The sequence below is a fragment of the Pyrus communis genome, chromosome 8 (assembly GCF_041283825.1).
Source record: "Pyrus communis isolate YQ-2024b chromosome 8, ASM4128382v1, whole genome shotgun sequence".
NCBI classification, from domain to species: Eukaryota; Viridiplantae; Streptophyta; class Magnoliopsida; order Rosales; family Rosaceae; genus Pyrus; species Pyrus communis.
The window spans coordinates 18,870,418-18,894,635 of record NC_142572.1 but is presented as its reverse complement, the minus strand read 5'-3'; the positions used below and the strand labels follow the sequence as shown (position 1 = coordinate 18,894,635).

Here is a 24,218-nt window from a genome sequence, read left to right as displayed (position 1 = left end):
TTTTTGTGTTCAATTTATCTTTTGATTATCATCTCAAAAAAGGAAAAGAAAAAAAGAAAAAGAAATTATCTTTGATTATTCATTAAGCAAAACCCCATTTGAATCATCTAATTAGGCATTTTTTTCATTATTGTATGCTATATATTGTATTATTGATAGACTCATATTATAATGCTGCCACATAATATTATCAATTTATATCAATGTATTAAAAGCGTGAGGCGTGGGCGAGGCGTCCGAGGCGAAGCCTAGCCTAGGCGTGAGGCGTGAGGCGAAGCCTTACAGGATTTAATTTTTTTTTATATATATGTTTTATATATTATACATATAATTGTATAAAAATAATACTATGTAAAATAAACATCCATTCTCAATTTTTCACTCAAATCCATAGTCATTCAAAACAGTTTATGGTATAATCATAATTGCAAAACAGTTTATGGTATAAATTATAATTGCAAAACAGTTTATGGTATAATCATAATTGCAAAACATTTTATGGTATAATTGCAAAACAATTTATGGTATAATCATAATTGCAAAACAGTTTATGGTATAAATTATAATTGCAAAACAGTTTATGGTATAATTATAATTGCAAAACAGTTTATGGTATAATCATAATTGCAAAACATTTTATGGTATAATTGCAAAACAATTTATGGTATAATCATAATTGCAAAACAGTTTATGGTATAAATTATAATTGCAAAACAGTTTATGGTATAATCATAATTGCAAAACAGTTTATGGTATAATTGCAAAACAATATATGGTATAATCATAATTGCAAAACAGTTTATGGTATAATTGCAAAACAGACAAATAAAACCGTGGGCTTATTCCCCTGTTTTCTACTCGGCTTCTTTCTCTCTGTCTCTCTCTCTGTCACTCTCTCGCAGAAATCCTTCCCCAGAAAATGCAAAACCTTCCCCAGAACCAGAAAACTAAATCCCCAGAAAACTATTAACCCCTCTATAGCAAAAGTTGCAAAACCTTCCCCAGAAAACTAAATCCCTAATTTCAGAAACCCTAACCTTTGGGATCTTACTGACGGCGCTGAGGCTGGGCTGATGGTGCTGAGGTGACGGCGGCGGGGTGATGGCAGCGTGGCGGCGTGGCGACTGGACGGATGTTCTGAGCCTCTGGCGCGCGGGAGAAGAAGACGCAACAAGGCGGAAGGCAAAAGGCAGAGGCAGAAAAATGGGATCGAATTCGAAGGTAGGGTAGAAGACTGGGTTTGGATGGTTTTTAAAAAAAAAAAAAAAAAAAAAAAAAACAGGTCTGACAAGGCGTCCAGACGCCTTGAGGCGCGCCTCCGCCGCCTCGGCGTCTCCGGCGAAGCATTTCGCCTACTCCAGCAAAACTGAGGCGTTTGCCTCTCCGCCCAGCCTCAAGGGCGCCCTAGGCGCGCCCCGAGGCGAGTTCTTTAAAACATTGATTTATATACGGAATTGTTATTAACACTTCAAAATTTTCATTTTACATGTTAGATCTCACATCGCCGAGGGGAGTGGAGCCTCTATGCCTTGTATATACATGCCCACCTTCATATAGCACGAGACCTTTTGGGAGCTCACTGGCTTTGGGTTCCATTGGAACTCTGAAGTTAAGCGAGTAGCGCGCGAGAGCACTCCCATAATGGCTGGGAAGTTGTCTGAGTTCCCGCGCGAGAGCACTCCCAACCGTGAGGGTGTGGTAGGGTCCCATAGCGGACAATAATGGTTGGGAAGTTCTCATCTGAGTTCCCATAAACAAAATCGTGAGGGTGTGGTAGGGGCCCAAAGCGCACGATAAGCGGACAATATCGTGCTACGATGAAGTTGAGCATAAGATTTTTAGAATACCAATAACAATTCTCTTTATATATTATAACTCGCAAATTTATAAACTAACGTCTCAAAGATTTCTTAATTCATCAAAACGTGATTATTTTCGTCTACTCTAATAGAATTCTCAAAATTTGCCGCCACTTTCTCTCGTAAATGCACCCTCCTTTTCTCATCACACAACTCTCGTCCGCTTTGTAAATTGCTAAAAGCCTTTTCCTTTTTCTCAACTTTTTTTTTCGGGCGTTCTCTCTCTCCTCCCTGCAGTGTTGAGCGCGCCGGTGCAGGGAAGCCATGAAACCCTACGCTGCAGAAAAAGCCTTGCACTCTGCCAAATTTCACATAGAAGAAATTAGAACCAAAAAGTTCTCCATCGGAAAAACAAGGCCAAACCCCTTAACTCTCGACCTCCACCACGCCGTCACTAGCCTCTCTGCTGAGCTCTACCAGAAAGACATCCACTTTCTAATGGAGCTCATACAGGTATATTGCTTAGTTTCTCAGAGAAAAAAAAAAAGTGAAAAAGTTTCGATCTTTACGATACTAGCATCGATGAAACTTGAAAACAATTTGTGGGTTTCTATTTTTGTGGATTTTAATTTGTGGGTTTGTCTTCTGGTGGATTTTTATTTGTGGGTTTTCGATTTTCAGAATGCGGAAGATAATGAATACAAAAAAGGGGTTGAACCGACGCTGGAATTTGTCCTGACAAAGAAGGACATAACTGGCAGTGGAGCTCCGGCTACTCTGCTTGTTTTTAACGATGAGGTCGGATTTTCCCGGAGCAACATTGATTCCATATGCAGTGTAGGCCGTTCTACTAAGAAGGGGAAAAGACATCTCGGGTTTATTGGAGAAAAAGGTAAATTTATTAGCAAACTAAATGTGGAGATTCTTGATGATGAGATTATAGGGTAGTGATTTTCACACTTCCCGTGTTCTCTTTCTACGCTCCTCCCTTGTTTCCGTCCTTGATTCTTGTTTGATTGAGGGAGGAGTGCAGGGGGAGAAAAGGGGAATGCGAAAATCACTTCCCAAATTCTTAGGGAGGATGGATTTTCTGCAGATGTTTTCTACATTAGAAAATAACTTTATGAATTTCATTCATGTTTTTATAAGAGCATAGTCTTCGATACCTTTGTGAACTGTTGATTATCATATTAGAGTTGTAATGTCGTGGTTGCTTGCTGCAGGAATTGGGTTTAAAAGTGTGTTTTTCACAACCTCACATATTCAGCAATGGATATCGAGTCAAATTCAGGGAAGAACCGAACAAAGATTGCAGTATTGGATACATTGTTCCTGAATGGGTTAGTGGGGAGCCTACTCTTTCGAGCATACTTGATGTATATGGTGTCACCAAGGTCGTGCCGGCAACTACAATTGTCCTTCCTCTAAAGCCTGAGAAGGTTGAAACAGTGAGGGCACAACTATTGGGTTTGCATGCTGAGCTTCTTCTTTTCTTATCCAAGGTAAACCGGGTATATGTACGTGGGTGTGATCCCAAAGCAGCCAATGGTGTCTCAACAATTTCTATATGCACCGGGACTGATCTTATGAATGTCCGTGATAAAACCGCCAATGCAAGTGTTGTTGAACTTTCGGTTAAAGAAAAAATGGGTGCCAGTGAATAGAAGTGCAAGTATTACTTATGGAGACAGGCATTTCCAGTAAAACCTGCTAATAGAGTTAATACTAGGATGAATGTGGAGAAATGGGTGAACACTCTTGCTTTCCCATTTGGAAACAGACTGAGAAGAGGTACTTCTTTTGTCGGTGTATTTGCTTTCCTGCCTACAGCCATGGTCACAAGCTTTCCCTTTGTAATTCAAGCTGACTTCATCCTTGCTTCTTCAAGAGAATCAATACTTTTGGATAATGTATGGAATCTGGGAATTCTTGAATGTGTTCCATCGGCGTTTGTTAACGCTTTTGAGTCTTGTGTGAAAGAGCTCTCCCTGTTTCCTTCAGTGGGTCAGGCATTTCAGTTCATACCCTCAAGCATCACCAATTCCGGTGTTTAATAAATTAACAGAGTCCATCAAAACTAGACTGCAAGGTCTCGAGATAGTACCCTGTGAAATATTTTCTGGCGAGAGGTTGTTTTTCCAGCCTAAAGAAGCAGTTAGAATCATACATAAATTCAGGGACCTCTTAGTTCGAATTAGAAGGGAAGGGGTTGTTTTAAGTGGTTTATCTTCTTTGATGAAAGTCTCACATTCATCTCTGAACTTTCAAGAAACCAGAGGAGTTATGGACTATCTAGGTGTAGTATATGGTTCTTATAATTGGTATGCACAATGCATTAAATCCTGCAATATTGTGTCGCAAGTAGCTGATGATGTCTACATTCAACTGCTTGGTTTTATTGCTGATACTTATAAGGATTCATTGTCCATACAATCATTAAGTACCATGCCTCTTCTTAAATACATCAATTGTGAAGGGAATATGGAATTGCGTACAATTCCTAATACAACACCCAAGATTGAGCAAGTGTAATATGGAGTTTGGATGTCTTGGTAATTTTTATTTCTTACCCAATAGCACTCGGGAAGCACTTTTAACTCACAAAAGAAGTTCATTTCTCCTCGAATGGCTTTCCAGAAATGCAGGTTTAAGTCCTTGTTCGGCAACAGAATTTGTTTCCTGGCTTTATCCTTACTTATCAAATAAGGAACCACTTCTTTCAGTCACCTTGGTCCATTTCCTTTATCATGCCCACATGAAAAACATCATTGATGATTCTCAATTGTATTCCCTTCTCACGGTGATCCCAATTATTGATGGGACTAACCAAGCCAGAATGCAAAGAACTACAACTCTTGTCTCGGCATCAAGGAGCAAATGGGTGAAGTTGTTGGGACCTCTAAATCCATTCGTGGGACAATATTACATTGATATAGGAGATCTTTATTCTAAAAGTAGTATGCTTCTCGGAGAATCTGTGCCTCAGGATGAACTTCTTCGCTTTGTTGTTAAGTTCAGTAAAGCTGTGGACAGTCCCGAGTTATGTCCTCCAGACGTGGTGTTACAGATAGCATCTCATGAACTATCAAGTGAGAAGACCTTTTGTTGCTCAACTGGATCAGATTACGTCGAACCAAGGGTTCTTTACCTACAAGATTCCTTGAAAGCATTCGAAATGGAAAATGGATGAAGACATACTTGGGTTATTGTACCCCAAGACAGGCCATTCTTACAAACGAAACAGGGGAAGGTATTTTTGATATGATGAAGCATTTTCTGGAGGATATCTCGATTTTGGACATGGAATTTTACAGTGATCGAATCATGCTTTATCAAGATGAATTGGAATTCCTTGGTGTGGGGATTAGATCAATAGATGTGCAGAGATTGGTTACCAATGGCTTTAGATCTCTTGCTTCTCCTGGAATGAGCAAAGAGTATACATTTTCTTTGCTGACTTTCATTACTTTCTCTAAAGCGAGGGGTATGCTTGATATGAATTGGTTGGCTGTTATGAAGGAGAAGAAGTGGCTGAAGACTCATAAGGGCTATAATGCTCCCGAGGTATCTATCATCTTGACTTCTGAGATAGACACTCAATCCTGCTTGAAAGTTACAGATCTTCCTATTGTTGATGATGCTTTTTATGGGACAAAATTAAGCTGTTTGTTATCTGAATTAAGGCTACTTGGGGTAATAGATGATATGAAAAAGGCGCTAATATTGATTGCAGAGAATCTGACTTTACCTACAGATCCATCTTCCAGGACGAGTAATTGCTTTTTCTTGATTCTTAAATGTATCAGATCTTTGGGCTCTGAAGCTGATGGATTGATTAAGAGAATTATACATCAGCCTTGGATTAAAACAAATTTTGGTTTTAGATGCCCTGCAGAGACTGTTCTTCTCCCTGACGCTATATGGGGTTCTTTGTTGAGTACTCTTGAGGTTCCTGTGATAGATGAATTGTATTACAGGAATGAAATTAAGCATTTTGTTGATCAATTGAACGCAATGGGAGTGGGAGTTGATACTGCCAGAGCAACTGACTTGGTAGCTACTCAGTTTAATTCTCTCTTGCATTCTTCTAGCGGCTTGGCTCCTGAGAAAGTGATGGCACTGTTAGGTTGCATTTGAGAACTGAGTCAAACAATGACCTTACCATGTCCTGAACTGACTTGGTTGTCGTCTGAGCAGTGGTTGAAGACACGACATGGTTATAGAACTCCTAGCAAATCAATTATTTTCAGCTCAAAATGGGGGTCAATCTCGTGGTTTGTCGATCTTCCTATCATCGATGATACAAACTATGGCATCGGAATATATAAGTTCAGGGATGAACTTCAGAAGTCAGGTGTCATCACAGATTTTGAAGGGGGAGCTCTGTTTGTAGCTAAAGGTCTCTGTATCCCCTTCGAAGCTGAACTAGTTGGTGCAGATGGTATGGTATCATTGCTAGAATGCATCAAGCCTCTGATGTCAAGGCCTCCTGATGAGCTTTTACTGACTGACTTTCTTAACAACATTGCAAAAAGCAGGTGTTTGAAGACTGGGGATGGTTACAAAACGCCGGAAGAGTGCATTCTGTTTGATCCAGCTTGGGAGAGTATTTTGAAGAGGTCCGATGCACCAAAAATTACAATTGATGAAAAGTTTTACGGAACTGATATTTTGGCATACTAGGATCAGTTAAGAGGTATTGGTGCGAATGTGGATCCCTTAGATGTTTGTTCTCTCATTTCAGGGCTTCTATTTTCACTCACAGATACATCTTCAATTACAAGAATTTATAGCTTTCTCAGTAAGTTCCACTGGCACCCGGAAGCAGTGAGCAATTTGCAGGTGTGGATACCTAATCCAAATGGTACAGGTGTATGGGTTAATTCTCAGGATTGCGTACTTTATGATAGGAACGACCGGTTTGGCTCCTGTTTGTTTTGTTTTGAAAACTTTTACAGCAAAGAGATCCTACCCATTTTTTCTTCAGCCTTTGGAGTGGCTGAAAATCCATCAACCAAAGATTACTTGCAGCTATGGAGCAGCTGGGCCTTGAGGGGTAATGGGCAAGTGACTATGGAAGAATGCAGCTTCTTTTGGGAAAATGTTTTCAATAACTGGAATCCTGAATTGGAGGATACTCTAAAGGGGAGCTTGACCAAATTACCTGCTACAATGTCCGTGGCCGAGGAAATATTTCTGATCAGCACAGGTGAAGTTTTCATTGGTGATTACTTGCAACTCAAGAAAAATTTCTCGTAGTTTTGATAAGGCTCCTCTGTTTGTGTGGTTTCCGCATAGCAACTGCTTGTCATCAGTTCCTCCGATAAGACTTTATGAGTTTTATGAGTCACTCGGAGTTAGAAAGCTTTCTGAATCTGTTGAGTGCAACATGGGTCATACACCATCATTGGAGCACTGGGCAAAGGTTTGATCCAAGCGAGAGGTTAATAAGGAGGGGTTTAATGAAGATTATTCTGGGTTTTCTTGCTCTTCCTCATGTAAACATGCCCTTGAAGAGGAGACACGAGGCTGCAAAATCTATACTTGGAACTGTCAGTGTACAAAGGTGACAAGCCGATTCAAGTCTGTTATCGGCTAATGCAATCTGCAGGTACAGTAGTGGAAGTAGAGAAACTAAAGCTGGTTCTTTGGGAGAAAAATTTGCGGCGCTTGCTCATTAAAAAATCAGCCTATGAAAGCGGAAAAACTGATATAGAATTTGTCACTTGTTTTGCCGATGAATTGGCGCAAGGGATGTCAGCGCAGACAACACACACTGCTGCAGATACCTTGAGCAGGATTATCCAAATGGGATTCATGTTTGATTTCAATGAGAATGATGTGGACTTTTTGCTGATGGAAGAAAATTTAGAGTTATTTGTTGAAGATGCACTGTTTCTTGATGCTGCATTCCTCCCGTCAGGAGGAGGTACTGGTCGTGTTTATCTAAAGAGTTCGTGTAAGAAGTCGGAGCTATTAGAACCTCTCTCGCCGATGGAGCCATGCAAGAAGCAGCGTCAGGGATGAAGGGGCAATGATCCTAATCACCAGGTGAGTTTAACTTGGACAGTAAGCCAGAGCAATTGTGTGCTTGTGCAAGAGTTTAGTCTGGACATGCCTCTACTTTGTTGTTTCTGTTTGTCACTTTGAAAATTTATTAATTTTCATGTTGCAGCAGAGATGTGTCAAGGAGGAGTGTCAAAAAACTGCACTGGATTCTCAGGAGCTGCAAGTTATATGCTCTCTTTTTTTTTTGGAACTTTTGGTCCAATTATTAAGTAGTTATTTATTTATTTATTTATTTTGTAAAGGTATTATTGAATGCCTAAAAACTTGCCTTATCAATGGTAAACTGGAATTCGAACTCCCTTTTAATCCTTTTTTCTTTCGAATTTTGAATTGAATGAATCAATTGAGAATAAAGAAGAGGCGTGGAGAAAGAAAAAAACGAGTGAAAATCGTGAACATTTTTGTCCAGATCAGAATTAGTCTTTGATTGTGAGGCACAAAATGCTTTTGTATGTACCAAAACAAGTTCAACATCTACGGTTAAAAAACAAGAAAATAACCAACCAATTCAGGTATGTTATCGACGGTGTTTCTTGCTGGGAAACATCACGGAAAAAATAAGGCTCAAAATGTACCGACGATGTTTCTTGCCGGAAGGCGTTCGTGTGTACGCAAGCAAGCAAGCAACCAATTCAAGTATGTTATCGACTAGTGCCGTCTGTGAGTACGAAGTAGAAAAGTTAAAGCGTGTTCTTGGGGAGAAGAATTTGTCACTTCTTTCGCTGACGAACTCGTACAGGGAAAACCTACTGCAGTAGATACATTGAGTAATATTATCCAAGTTGGATTTTTTGCTGATGAAGCACAACTTGGAGCTGTTAGTGGCGGATGTGCAGTTTCTTGATAAAGCATTCCCTGCGACCGGAACACCTGCTGTTGGTATTTGATACAAAAGGCGTGCAGGTGAGAAGTCGGAGCAGTTAGGCCCTTCCACACCAATGCCTTCAAGCAAGAAACCCACGGCAGTGAAACGGAGCGGACGTCCTTGCTCTTTTTGTTCAGACCTTGAAGCGTCAGGATTCAGGGTCTTGAAGTTTTATTTTGATGCATTTAGGTATTGTATATATGACGGTCTACATGAGACTACATTTGAAGTCCTAGCGATAAATTTCATCCCAATGAGCCGGAAAATGAAACTAAATCCGCCACTTAGTCTGACAACTTCCTTCCTCAAGTAATAAAAAATTAGGCTACATCTAGCCCAAAAAAAAACTATGGGTCTCACAAGAAAAGTAGCAACCCATGTGAGCCATATTCTGCCACTCTCCCTCACTTGGGAATACACTTATACTCTCATTTTATTTATTATTTATTAATTATTTTTGTTTTTACGTATTTTTATTCCAAAGGTCCTCCATTTTGTTTGTATGTTTAATGCTTAAGACATAAAATGACATAATATGATGTATTAAGAGGGCTTACTTTTATTAACTTCAAAATAAAAACACACTACATATTGAAATGACATTGGTAGTTTAGAGACCTAAACTAAAAGCATAAACCAACAACGTATCAAATTATAGGGGCATTACAATTTAGTTAGTTGAAAGCATAAACAAGCAAACAGACCTAAATTTTAAAGTCATTACAAAAGAGTTATTTAAAGGGAGCTTTAATGAAAATGGTTCAGATTAAGTTCATTTTAATAAAAAATCATCAACTAACTTTATTTAATATAAAAAACCTAAAATTTAATGAAAAATGATAAAATATAATATAATAATAACAAAAACTAAAACTCATAAGTAGAAAACAAGCTCATGTGCAAAACAATTTTTTTTTTCCAGCCTATGCCCCTGATGGAAGCTCAATTCTGTCAGTCAGTCCAATTCATCTAATTTGTTCGTCAACCAACAAAAAGTCTTCCCAATTCATGATATTTTGAGAGCGAGAAAGATGGATGAAGAGAAAGAGAAAATATTATTTTATGTTAAATTTTATTTTTTAAGTATTTTAATGGGGAAATCTAATGGGAATTGATTTAGGACGTAGAAATACACGTGGCTCGTCGAGGCAGTAGAAAGTCTACAATTTTTTGGTTTGAATGTGTGTGATGTGACATGTGAGAAGTCCTTCTTTCCTTCCCATCTTATATGATATATTGTACTAATTAAATTGGACTGATGGAACCAGTCAAGCTCAGTTACATATTTTTCCTTTGTCTCCATATCCATATACTTTTTTACTTGTTGAACGTTAATCATATATAATTAAATTTAAATTGATTATGTTATTTTTTTAAGTACATCAATATTTTTACACTATAAGGAGGGGGAGTTCGGCTAAGCCACACAATAGATAGCCTAATTTGATATCGAATTCGCCATCCACAGGATTCGAACATAAGACCTCTCACTTCCAAGTGAAGAAAAATATCACCAGACTGTAGTACTGAGTGACAATTAATTATGTCTTTTAATTGGCCCAAGTTATGTCTTTTAATTTTGGGGTGATGGGGCTTGAGAGTAGCTTCAACTACATTTATGGCTTGCATAAAAATTTGTAAATGAAATTAGAGAAACTAAAATGAGATGCACGAATTGCTTATTTACTAATTTAGAAACTAGTAAGCGAAATGACAGGAATTAAATTGAGAAGGGTCTCCTAGCCAGTGGCTGGTTGTTTGATTTAGGAAGAAATTATATTACTGGACCAAGAATATGTGCAATTTTGGGGGAACTAATATTTTTTTTTGTTCGATTGGTGCACTTAATATATGAATATATATGTAAAGCTTATGTAGGGGCCTTATTATACAAAATATTCAATTAGAGTGAATGTGACAATCAAATGAAAGCATTAGCAAACATTCACTGCTTCTAGAACTGAATATGGTATTATCATTATTTCTTAAACTAAACACTGATATTATTACTATTTTTTAAATTGAACACAAATATTACATTATTTCTAAAACTAAATACTGGTACCATCACTATTTCTTAAACTGAACACGAACTATTTCTAAAACTAAATATGGGTACTACACTATTTATGAAACATATTATTTTTGAAACTAAACACTGGTACTATACTATTTATGAAACTGAATACAATACTACACTATTTATGAAACATACTATTTCTAAAACTAAACATGGATACTATACTATTTCTGAAACTAAACACGGATACACTGGTACTATACTATTTATGAAACTAAATACAATACTACACTATTTATGAAACATACTATTTCTAAAACTGAACATGGATACTATACTATTTCTGAAATTAAACACTGATACTACATTTATCACATCTCGGCCCGGGCCCCCACCACATCCTGGGCTCGACTCTACCGTAGCACGATATTATCCGTTTTGGGCCCCGACCACGCCCTCACGATTTTGTTTCTGGGAACTCAGACGAGAACTTCCCAGTGGGTCACCCATCATGGGATTGCTCTCGCAAGCCACTCGCTTAACTTCAGAGTTCCTACGGAACCCGAAACCAGTGAGCTCCCAGAAGGCCTCGTGTTAGCCTGTTAGGTAGAGATGAGAATATACATATAAGGCATAGAGGATCCACTCCCCTAAGCGATGTGGGATGTTACAATCCACCCCTTTTAGGGGCTGATGTCCTCGTCAGCACACTTCCGGCTAGGGATTGGCTTTGATACCAAATTGTCACATCTTGGCCCGGGCCCCCACCACATCTTGGGATCGACTCCACCGTAGCACGATATTGTCCATTTTGGGTCCTGACCACGCCCTCACGGTTTTGTTTCTGTGAACTCAGACGAGAACTCCCAGTGGGTCACTCATCATGAGATTGCTCTCGTGCGCCACTTGCTTAACTTCAGAGTTCCTACAGAACCCGAAGCTAGTGAGCTCCCAAAAGGCCTCGTGCTAGGTAGAGATGAGAATATACATATAAGGCATAGAGGATCCACTCCCCTCGGCGATGTGGGATGTTACAACATTATTTTTGAAACTAAACATGAGTACTACACTATTTCTGAAATTAAACACGATTATTGCACTATTTCTGAAACTAAACACGAGTAGTGCACTATTTATGAAACTTACAATTTTTTAAAATAAACACGGGTAGTGCACTATTTTTGAAAATAAACATGGCTACTACATTATTTCTGAAACTGAACATTGATATTATCATTATTTCTTAAACTGGACATTGATGCAAATTTCCCTTAATAATATGATTCTTTTGAATTATAATTAACTGTTTTTTCAATTACAAACGCAACGCGCTTATATGCTAGACAAATAAGTAAATAATTTTTACTCTAATGTTAAAGTATAGGATGTGTATCTTTTACTAATTTGTTTGAATGCTCTATTAATTTACGGTTTTTATTTAAGGGCTTTCAATTTTACAAATTGCAAAGACACATAATTTGCATAGCTAGGGACATATTTGATTCTAAATATGACAATTTGTAAAGCAATTCTTATAGGATGAGTCGGTCCAAGTTACACTGCAGTGAGGGGCATGCAGTCACCTTCAGGTTGCTACCAATTTGCTAAACTAAGATCGCTTACACCAAATGAAGACATTTTAATTCCTTCAAACTGCTTCTAAAAAATTAAATTAAATTAGAGGATCCTTACTAATAAAACAACGGAAAAACAAAGAGGAAGACACTTTGTATTCCAAAGAAAGTTAAAGACTAATTTACCGATCCAGTTGCATTCAGCATATCTATTGAGATTCAAAAGTCAAATCAGAGCCACAACATAGAAATTGCAAAGAAAATAATATAAAATAAATTGATGGTGGGTTTTACAAATTTCAAGACAAATGGTTTTAGAACTTAAAAAAAATTAGAAAAGAAAAAAAAAACCTTCAAATTGATGATCTTGATTCTCTGTGTGCCATAAACAAATAAAGGGTTTTGTGGGAAAATTTACACACCTCGCTCTTCTCCTTTGCTCAAATCGAGCTCGGCGACAACAAGCCATGGCTCAATCTCACATACTTGCTCATCAGCTTCTTCTCCACGATGCTGGGGCAAGCTCTCATTTCCCAGGTCTCGTTTCTCTCTCCTCCTCCTTCTATGAAATCTGTTAATTCCACACAAAATGTATAATTTGATTACACCTATTACTTGGTATTGGCCATCAATTGCATTTTTAGTAATTGGAATGGCATTTGGTGCAGATGAAGGATGATGATGGTGTTGCCAATTGATTTCAAGCAATTTCGAAAATTTTGTGATGTTGAAGAGTTTTAAGAAGCTTTAGAGGAGAAACGCAAGATAACATTTATCGAGCCACCCTACATTCAACATCTCCGTCAAACATAAGATCAAGCAAAAAAAAAAAAAAGAAAAAGAAAATTGAGATATAAGAAAAAACCATGGACTTGAAAAGCAAGGTTTTCGTGGTTTTCTTGCTGTGAGTAAAAAAGCCATGGAGTTGAAAACCACGGAGCTGAAGCAAACACCAGTGAGGTTTGAGGAGAGGTAGAGCCAATAGTGAGGGTTTGACGTTAGGGGCCAAAATTGACGTTAAGGGTAAAATCGGAAGTTTAATAAATTACTTTGTTTGGGCCAGTTTTATTAGGCTGATTTGATATTGGGTTTTGGTTTTGTTATAACCATTAAATAAAGTTAGTATACGGTTTTTTTGTTAAAATTCAAAGTATTGAAACTTTTTTTTATTAGTTTTCCTCTATTTAAATGCTACGAACACAAGACTTGGCCTATATGTGCATGTTCATTCCACCATGTGCAATTAAATTACTTCAGAGGTTGAAGTAAGAATTTGTACCTTTCAACGGATGAGATTGAGATGAGAAAATCTAATCTATTGGTTTATAGATATTGAAATCTAATTTTTGTCAGAATTTTTTTAGGTTGAAAAGCTCATAAATTTTTTTTAAGATAACATGTCAAAAAATCAACTTAAAAAAAAGTTAACACACACAAAAAAAAATTTATTACCTAATTAAATTACTACATAAATAAATATATAGTTCTATATAAAGTCTGAAAAATATATTAATCCCTCACTAGAAGAGATTACTTTTTAAAACCTCAAAAATTTCTCGAGTTTTAAAATAGACTATTTCCGCCTCTTTTTCGGCCTGATATAAAGCCCGTCATTCTCTAAATGTGTGTTGCTGGTTCAGACTTAAAAAAGATGCCAAAAGTTAATTTGGGCACTCTCAAGGTGTGAACAATCTTGCATGCAGATACTTGCAAATGGGGGACTTGATCAGTCTTGTCAAAAATCTTGCATGCAGATACTTGCATCATTACATGCATAAACCTTCTCTTAATTAAATTCTTCTAACACTTTCTCCCAGGCAAATCCCATCACTGCCATTGCAGGCTTGCAGCTTCCCTGCATGCTGAAAATTGAAGACTACTCTTTTCTATTTCTCGCTCAAAGCTTCAGAGAAGGAAAACCAAGCTCCCCATTGCTCTAGTGGAGCGACTTCTTAGCAGGTATGCTCTCTCTCTCTCTCTCTCTCTCCCTCCCCTGAGCTTTTGACTGATCGTTTTCATAATTTATATGTTAACTGGGTTTCTGCAGAATGGGAAGCCACACAAATGAAGAAGCTATGGCTTCTGTTAAACGTCACATAAAAGAAATTAGGACCAGAAAGTACTCGATAGGAAAGAGAGAAGCAAACCCTTTAACCCTTGACCTTCACCATGCAGTCACCAGCCTATCTGCCGAGCTTTACCAGAAGGACATCCATTTTCTCATGGAGCTCATACAGGTAATTAAATTTTTGCTGTGTTTTTCCAAAAATTAGTGAAAAAGTTTCAATCTTTTCCTTACCAACGTCAATGAAACTCGAAACAATTTGTGGGTTTCTATTTTTGTGAAATTTTGTTTGCTGGGTTTGTTTCTTCGTTGATTTTTATTCGAAAATCAAAACAATTTCTGGGTCGTTTGCTCTGTCTCTGAAAAAAGGTGAAAAAGTTTCAATTTTTCGATACTAGCATCGATGGAACTTGAAAACAAATTGTGGGTTTGCTCTTTTGGTGGATTTCAATTGTGGGTTTTTGATTTGCAGAATGCGGAAGACAATGAATACGAAGAAGGGGTTGAACCAACGCCGGAATTTGTGATGACAAAGGACATAACTGGGAGTCGAGCTCCGGCTACTCTGCTGGTTTTTAATAAAGAGGTTGGATTTTCCAGGAAGAATATGGACTCCATCTGCAGTGTAGGACGTTCTACAAAGAAGGGGAAGAGACAGCAGGGCTTTATAGGAGAAAAAGGTAAATTAAAAGGTTATATATAAACTTATTGAACTAGGAACTCCTATCCCTAATAGCCTTCCCTTCCCATTAGGATGTGTTTTACGAAGAATGCAACTAAGAATAAGTAGTTAAGCGCGCTCTCGGTTGATAACCATTCGTACCACCATATCTTAAGCACAAAAAAGCGAAAACAAAGGGCGAAATTGTTATTAAACTAGCACCAAGGGGTTGAGCTTTGCAGTTTTTTGCTTTTCCATGAACCTGATGTTGAATATATTTTTTGTGATTAACTTTGCTTTCAATCAAATCTGCTGTTGGAATTATATTTCATCCCATTAAATGTCTCCGCACCACTTTTTTTTTTTTTTTTTTTTTTTGAGATCCTGTATTTGTGTTCCTTTTAGCAAGTAATTTTTGTATGTTCTGCTTTAGGATCTTTTGGCATTTCTTAGGTTAACTTGGCCTGGGACTTTATGCCTTCTTCGTATGCGGCTGAATAGTTGGGCTCTATGTTAAATTCCCATCACTAGGAGATTGCTTTTGGCAAGTTTTTATTTGATTCATTTTTTTTCTCTACTATTACTTTGGATACACGCTTGTTTTGAATGCATAATAGTAGAGTTCCCAGTCTATTCAACTCATTTTACTTTTTTGAGTTGCATGCATTCTGTACAAGAATCCAGTTACCTTTTGTTACCTTTTGAACTATAAATTATCAAGTTGAACTTACAATACCAATTTTTTCTTGCAGGAATTGGATTTAAGAGCGTGTTTCTTGTGAGTTCACAGCCATGGATATTTAGCAACGGGTATCGTGTCAGATTCACGGAAGAACCAAACCAATATTGTGGTATTCGGTATGTTGTTCCTGAATTTGTTACTCGAAGACCATATTTGTCAAGAATATGCAATGCGTATGGGTCAAACAAGATCTTGCCCACAACTATATTTGTCCTTCCTCTAAAGCCTGACAAGGTTGAAGCTGTGAGAGCTCAACTGTCTGATCTGCACCCAGAGATTCTCCTGTTCTTATCCAAGATAAAACGATTATATGTACGTGGGTTTGATTCTGGAAAGGCTGATGATGTCTCCACAATTTCGATATTTAGTGAGACAGAACATATGGACTTGGGTGATGAAAGAGCCAATTCACGCGTTGTTCAGCTTTCTGTTAAAGAAATAGAGTGTGAAACTGAGGATTTGTGTAAGTATTACTTGTGGAGAGAGTCGTTTCCAGTAAAACCTGGAAATAGACTTAGTGTAAGGATGGATGTGGAGGAATGGGTGATTAACCTTGCTTTCCCATTTGGAGAAAGGCTGAGAAGGGGAACATCTTCTGTTGGTATATTTGCTTTCCTGCCAACAGCAATGGTTACAAATTTCCCCTTTGTGATTCAAGCTGACTTCATCCTCTCTTCCTCACGAGAATCTATAATGTTGGGTAACCTATGGAACTCAGGAATTCTTGAATGCGTACCATCATCGTTTGTGAATGCTTTTCAGTCTTATGTGAAAGATCTTTCCCTCTTTACTTCAGTGGATCAGGCATTTCAGTTTTTACCTGCTCAAGTTTCACCTATTCCTGCATTTGACAACTTAAGAGAGTCCATCAGAACCAGGTTGCGATGTTTACTGATAGTGCCTTGCGAAATGATTTCCAGTGAGAGGTTTTTATTCAAGTGCCCTCAAAATACAGTTCGTGTCCTGCCAAAATTTAGGGACATTGTTGTTCGAATTCGGAGTCAAGGGGCTGTTTTATGCGAGTTGTCTTCTTTTCTCATGCACTCATCACTTGACCTTGACAAATACAATGAAGTTCTGGACTTTCTACGTGTGGAATCTGCTGGTGGTAGCTGGTATGGAAAATATATCAAGTCCTGCAATCTTGTGCTTTTATCCGACGAGGTCTACATTGACATACTTGATTTTATTGCTGACAACAAGAAGTTCTCAAAGTCTATTAAGACCATACCTCTGCTTAAGTACATCAACCGGGAAGGAAATATGGAATTATGTACTGTTGCCAAAGGTACAGTAGAGGCTCCCCAGCTTCGATATGCTACGAAGCTGGAGCTTCACACATGGCTGAGTAAGTGCAATATGGAGTTTGGATGTCCTGATAATGTGTATTTCGTGCCCAGTAGCACTCAGAAAGCTCTCGTAAATCACTGTATCAAAATGAAAAAGCCAAACCTCACTGGAAGTTCATCTCTCAGCAATTGGCTTCACGACCATGCGGGAGTGAAATCTTGTTCAGCATATGATTATGCTATCTTGCTTAGCAATCATGTATTCGAGAAGGAACAAAATCTGGCATTTCCACTGGCCATTTCCTACATCATTCCCACAAGAAATGCTTCCTTACTGATTATAACTTATCTGATCTTGGTTCATGGATCCCAATTATCGATGGAGTAGGCCATGTCAGTAGACAAAGAACTGAAGCTCTTGTCCCTGCGTCAGGTAGCAAATGAGTGAAGTTGTTTGGTCCTCAAAATCCATTTGTGGAACAGAAGTATGTTGATATAGGTGATGTTTATGCTAAAAGTAGTATGTTTCTTGGAGAATCTACGCCTGAGAAAGAGCTACTTGGTTTTGTTGTCAAGATAAGTAAAGCTGTGGACTTACCAGAGTTGTGTCCTCCAGATGCCGTGTTACAGTTAGCATCTCATGTGCTGTCAAGTGAGCAGGCCTTTTTGCTGCTTGATTGGATCAGATTACATCATACAAAGGGTTCATCTTTGCCTACAAAATTCATTGAAAGCATTCAGAATGGAAAATGGATGAAGACGTACTCAGGCTATAAATCTCCAAGGCAGGCCATTCTTCCAGATGAAACAGGAAAAGATATTTTTGGTACGATGAATCATGTTTTGAATGATATCTTCATTTTAGACCTGGGATTTTATATGAATCGGATCTATCTGTATCAAGATGAATTGAAATTTCTTGGTGTAGCTCTTGGTTCATTGATAGGAGCATATTCATGCGACTTAAATGGCTTGTTCTCGTGCATTTACGTTATGTTTCTCTCGTTATTTTAGTCCTTTATGCTTCTTTTGTGTGTTTTCAGGTTCTAAGGGCCTAGGGAGCAAGAAAGTGCATTTTGAGGCCATTTGGAGCATTTTTGGGCATGGATTGGATAGCTTATCCATGGAGCCAAGAGGATGGACGAATTTGAAGGCCTTGTATTCACTTTGGACATAAAACAAAGGGCCTAGCCCATTCTCTCTTATTCTCTCCCTTATAGCCATGCAAAGAACCATCCATTCCATCAAAAACAATCCATCAATTCACATGCAAAACCACCATTAACACACATGCACCCAAACAAAGCCAACCTAGCTAACCCTACATGCATTCTTTATTCACTCTTCATCATTACATTCATTCTCCAAACACTTTCATTAATTAAAACACATTTGCACATCCACTCATTCTTTCCTTATTGCCGTGCATCCCCCCTAATTCCATCCATCCTCCACACCTTTCCAACCTAGACACATCCTTTAATCATTCCCCCTTTAAGTTATGATTTTATTTCCTAACCCTACATGCATTATTTATTAACTCTTCATCATGCATCCACATTTTAAATCATCAACAACTTCACCCATGCCGTGGCCTATGCACTCATCACCAAATAAATCCCCACCATTGCCGTGCCTTCCCCTTAGATTTTTAGCAATTTCTCTTCATCATTGCACCACAAATCATTCAACAAATGCATCCATAATCATTTCTCCAACCTAGCATTCCCATTCTTTAATCCAATTTCAGCAAACACATGCTTTCCAATCTAGCATTCCCATCATAATTCCACCACCAATTCAGCCACAAAACATCATCATTGCACCACAACATTCCTCCTTTGCCGTGGCCTTCATTCCCATTTCCAGCATGCATTCACATGCATTTTCAGCACCTACACATCTCACTCACATGCACATTCACCCCTTTCTCTCCCTATAAAAACCCTTGCATTCATTCATTCAAGATCATCTCATTCCATTGTAGATACCACAACACAAACACTCCATTCCTTCTCTAGCCGTGAGTTTCTCTCCATTTTCTGCACCATTTTCTCCACCACTCCTCACCTATTTCCATAATTCCCCACTCCATTCCACACTTCCATCCCCCCAAACCAACTATCTTTAGACCTTGTGCTACAATAAAGAGGAAGAGAAGAGGGCCTAAACGTTCATACAATTCAAGTTTGAGTTGTTGGAATGTTTAGGCATTTCTTTGATTTCAATGTTTAATTTCAATTCTCTTTGTTTTGTATGAGGAACTAAACCCCCCTTTAGCTAGGGGGGGATTCGAAATATATGTTTATGCTTGCATATGATTTGATTACTTTTAATTACGTTTCATAAATTGTGAATTCAATTTGTTTAACTGTTTGATTGATAACCTATTTATGTATGTTTATTAAGAATGAACGCTTAATTTTCATGCATGAATTTGACGCTAGAATATAAGTGAGTTTCACGTAATAGTTATGAACTTATATTCACAAGTAGTGGAGGTTGCTTATAAACAATCGCGTTGAACAAATTCTTGGCATAAGTTTCATGCAATCATAGTAACGAATGCCTCGTCAACACTTATAGTTTTCATGATGCTTAATGATTCTTGCTTGTTTCTCTATTATGCAATTCATGTAGGGAACTTGTGAGGAATGCTTTGGGTTGTCGTATGCAATCATCCAATTCATTAACTTAAGGAAAACTTGACGGTTAATTTAAGCGGACCTAATTAACCCGGGGTGTTGAGAATTCATGGTTTATTGAAATACAATTGGAAATCATTTTATTATGCAAGTGTAACATGTATGGAGATGAACCCCTTAGCTAGCCATACCATCCATTCATTTCCGTCAATTTCATATTTACAATTTGTTTTCTTTACAACCTATCCATTTTAGTTTAAATTCGTCCAAAATCAATCCCCCCATATTTCGTTTAAGTCTTAGTCTTAATCTTTCTTATTTTTAGTTTTGAATTCTTCGAGTTTAGTATAGCATTTTAGTTTGTGTTTTTAAAAGCATTTTGAGTCTTTTGATTTGTTTTAGTGTTTTAAAGTTTAGTTTTGCATTCTTTGAGTCTAGTATAGTGTTTTATATTGTTTTTACGTTTTTGAGTCAGTTTCCAAGAGATTTGCAATCCCTCCTAATCCCCGGTCCAGAACGATCCCTACTTGCACTTATACTACAAATCGTCAAAAAGAGGGTTTAATTTGTGCGCGTATAAATCGCGCATCATTCATATGATGTAGGGAGGCTGCTTACTAATTGCTTTGCATCTCTTGCTTCTCCTGGAATGAGCAAGGAGTGCGCATATTCTTTACTGACTTTCATTAATTTCTCTAGAGGGAGGAGTGTGGTTGATGACGATTGGTTGGCTGTTATGAAGGGGAAGAAGTGGCTGAAGACTTATCGAGGTTATAGTTCTCCTGGGAGTTCTATCCTCTTGCAATCTGAGATGGAAGCTGAAATCTGTCTAAAACTTACAAATCTTCCTGTAGTTGATGAAGCATTCTATGGGAGCAGATTAGGTTCTTTCTTACCGGAACTAAGGCTACTTGGAGTTACATATGGCATGGATGAGGTGCAAATATTAGTTGCAAAGAAAGTGACATTACCTTCAAATTTGTCAACCATGACTGGTGGTTGTGGTTTGTTCGTTCTTAAATGTATCAGATGCTTGGGATCCGAAGCTTCTGGCTTGATTAAGCAAATTCAATGTCAACCTTGGATAAAGACAACTGTGGGTTTTAAATACCCTTCAGAAACTGTTCTTCCTGATACTAGATGGGGTTGTTTGTTCGGTATCCTTCAGGTCCCTGCGATTGATGTATTGTATTATGGGAATGCAATTTGGAACTTCGATAAGGAATTGAATGCAATGGGAGTGGTTGTTAATTCCCCTGGAACAATTAAGATGTTTGCTGATCAGTTTAATTGCCTACTATCTTCTTCTAGCTTGGCTGCCGCTAATGTGATGTCGTTGTTAGGTTGCATTAGAGAACTGAGGCAAACTATGCTGTTACAGTGCTCTGAACTGGAGTGGTTGTGTGAGAAGTGGTTGAAAACACGGCATGGTTACAAGACTCCTGCTGAATCAATTATTTTCAACTCTAATTGGGGATCAATCTCTTCGTTTATTGACCTTCCTCTGATTGATGATGTCTATTATGGTATTGGCATATATAAGTTCAAGGACGAACTCCAGATGTTGGGTGTCATCTCAGATTTTGAACAAGGAGCTCCATTAGTTGCCAAAGGTCTCCACAGTCCTATTGATGCTGAACTACTTACCGCAGATGGTTTTCTGTCACTATTAGAATGCATCAAGTATCTGATGTTATGGTCTCTTGATGACCCTCAACTGGGTGAATTTCTCATGACTGTTGGGAAAAGCCGGTGGTTGAAGACCATGAACGGTTACAATACTCCAGAAGACTGTATTCTGTTTGATTGAAGCTGGGAAAGTATTCTGAACAGATCAGATGCGCCAATCATTGATGAAACTTTTTATGGAACTAACATTTCTGTTTACAAGGATCAGTTAGATTTTATTGGTGTGAAGGTTCATCTGTTGGATGTTTGTGATCTTCTTTCTGGGATTGTTTTGTCACTGACAGACACAGCTGCAATTACAAGGGTTTATAGCTTCCTCAACAATTTCCGTTGGAGGCCAAAAGCTATAGATAAATGCAACTTCTCAGTTGTGGATACCTAATCCGAAGAGCACAGGTTTATGGGCTCAATCTCAGGATTGTGTGCTCCATGACACGAAAAATCTCTTCAGCTCCTGTTTGTTTTCTCTTGACAAGTTTTACAATAAAGAGCTCCTCCCCCTTTTTTCATCAGCCCATGGAGTTGCACTAAATCCATCCTTTAGCCATTACTTACAGCTATGGAGCACGTGGGCGTTGAGGGGTAACTCCCAAGTGACTGTTGTAGAATGCAGCTCTTTCTGGGAATACGTTGCAGCCAACTGGAATCAACAATTATGAGATACTCTCAAGCAAAAATTGACCAAAGTACCTGCCACAATGTCCGGGTTGGAGAAAATACTTCTAATCCGCAGAGAGGAAGTATTCATTGCTGATGACTTGCGACTCAAGAAAATTTTCTCGGGCTGTGATAAGGTTCCTCTTATATTTACCCTGGAAGACTACAAGCAATCTATGAATCGCTTGGAGTTAGAAAGATTTCTTAGTCCGTTAAGTGCCAAGTGAACGGCATTGAGTCGTTGGAGCTTTGGGAAAAGATTGATGCGAGAAATGGATTGATCGGGAGGGGTTTAGTCAAGATTATTCTGGCTTTTCTTGCTGGTCCTGAGGTAAATATGTCGCTATATAACAGACACGAGGCTGCAAATTCGGTAATTATGCTGTCAGTGTACAAGAGTGACAAACCAATTCAAGTCTGCTATCAACTAATGCCATCTGCAGCTACAACCGTGGAAGTGAAAAAACAAAAGCTGGTTCTTGTTAGAATCCGAGCTATACAACTACACAACTAAGTCTAACAGAATTTGAAACAAATAGTCTGAAAGATTTTGAAGATGAAATCAGAGAGAGAGGAAAACACACAGAGCACGTTCTGAAACAACTATCTTTGTATTCCTTACTGAGCAGTGTAGCTCGAAGAGTCACTTAACTGGTAGGTGAGAGAGAGAGAGACATATCCTCAATTCAATCTCAACCAATCATTACAACCTATCTTAAGATCAAGACACTTGTCAAATGATAAGCCCTATGAGACTTAATCAACACATCACAGATTTACACAATAGCTCAGCCTATGAGCTGAGACATAACACACATAACAACCTTATAATATGTTTTAATCAGCTTAACAACTTACATACTAACACTCCCCTTTAAGTTGTGAACTGATTTCACCCCAAGAAGATTTCTCAAGTAAGTGAACTGCTCCCTTGCCAATGCTTTTGTAAAGATATCTGCTAGTTGCTCCTTAGTAGGACAGTGAATCAAATCAATTACTCCTTGCTGCAATGCTTCCTTTATGAAGTGATATCTTCTGTTTATATGCTTGGTTTTCTGATGAAAGATGGGATTCTTGGTGATGGCTATGACTGATGTATTGTCACAATTCATTGGTGTTGCAACAGTTTGCATTTCACCAAAATCCTCTAGAACAAATCTCAACCAAGTAGCCTGTGCTGTTGCTTCAGAAGCACTGATATACTTGATAAGAGCATATTCATGCGACTTACTTAGCTTGTTTTCGTGCATCTATGTTGTTAATTCATAGTTGTTTTAGTAGTTTAAGCCATTTTCGTGTGTTTTTAGGTTCATATGGCTAAGGAAGCAAAAAGATGCATTTTGGAGCATTTTGGAGCAAAATTGGGCTTGGATTGGATTGCATTTGCTTGGAGCCAAAGTGTTGGACGAATTTGAAGGCCTTGTATGCACTTTGGACATAAAACAAAGGGCCTAGCCCAATCAAACAATCCTTTGAGCCATGCAAAACCTCTAGCCCAATCAACAACCCTTAGCCACATGCATTCACATGCATCACAACCCCAAAACCATCAAGAAACACCATTCACACACATGCACTTACTCTTTCATCATTGCACCACCATTCACACACACATGCACTTAATCCTTCATCATTACACCACATTCTCCATCTTTATTCCACATGCATTCATCATAATTCACCCTAGCTACCACCATTCACACACACATGCACTTACTCTTTCATCATTGCACCACCAATTCAACACATGCATTTCCACCTTCCTACTTCATCATTTCATCCACATGCACTCTCAATCATAACAACCACATTCACTCTTAAACAATCACCCACATATTCTCCCATTCCCCCTATAAAAACCCATGCATTCATACACAAAAATCACATCTCATTTTCATTCACATCTCACACACAACACTTCCATTCCATTGTATATACCACAACACATCCAATCTTCCCTTTGCCGTGAGTCTCCCCTATAATCCAAACACCATCCTTCCATTTCCACCACTCCTCATCCATTCCCATCCCTCCAAAACACTTCACACCATCACACAACCTATCCTTAAACCTTGTGCTACAACAACGAGGAAGAGAAAAGTGCCTAAACGTTCATACAATTCAAGTTTGAGTTGTTGGAATG

At 38.3% G+C, this 24,218-nt stretch overlaps 1 protein-coding gene, 1 long non-coding RNA gene and 1 pseudogene across 3 annotated transcripts; 2 read left to right on the top strand and 1 right to left on the bottom strand.

Moving 5' to 3' along the window:
• Positions 1 to 787: 787 nt before the first annotated feature.
• Positions 788 to 1,442, bottom strand: LOC148695263 (uncharacterized). The gene is made up of 2 exons (XR_015965746.1): positions 997 to 1,442; positions 788 to 928 (listed from the first exon to the last, which is right to left on the bottom strand). It is a non-coding gene; the product is annotated as an uncharacterized LOC148695263 (long non-coding RNA).
• Positions 1,443 to 2,060: 618 nt separating this feature from the next.
• Positions 2,061 to 8,166, top strand: LOC137718158 (uncharacterized; annotated as a pseudogene). Its single transcript, XR_015965127.1, has 4 exons — positions 2,061 to 2,312; positions 2,481 to 2,691; positions 3,023 to 7,850; positions 7,978 to 8,166. The product of XR_015965127.1 is annotated as an uncharacterized LOC137718158 (transcript).
• Positions 8,167 to 13,977: 5,811 nt separating this feature from the next.
• Positions 13,978 to 18,018, top strand: LOC137718164 (protein NO VEIN-like). The gene is made up of 4 exons (XM_068457665.2): positions 13,978 to 14,286; positions 14,375 to 14,564; positions 14,865 to 15,072; positions 15,806 to 18,018. The coding sequence occupies exons 2-4, from the start codon at positions 14,376 to 14,378 to the stop codon at positions 17,470 to 17,472; spliced, it is 2,064 nt and encodes a 687-aa protein (XP_068313766.2). The 5' UTR covers positions 13,978 to 14,286; position 14,375; the 3' UTR covers positions 17,473 to 18,018.
• Positions 18,019 to 24,218: the final 6,200 nt, after the last annotated feature.

Excerpts from the sequence above, each read along its gene's own strand:
- LOC137718164 (XM_068457665.2), top strand. The coding sequence starts at position 14,376 with ATGGGAAGCCACACAAATGAAGAAGCTATGGCTTCTGTTAAACGTCAC. Across the intron at positions 14,565-14,864 it reads TTCTCATGGAGCTCATACAG|AATGCGGAAGACAATGAATA; the intron begins GTAATTAAATTT and ends TTTGATTTGCAG. Across the intron at positions 15,073-15,805 it reads GGGCTTTATAGGAGAAAAAG|GAATTGGATTTAAGAGCGTG; the intron begins GTAAATTAAAAG and ends TTTTTCTTGCAG.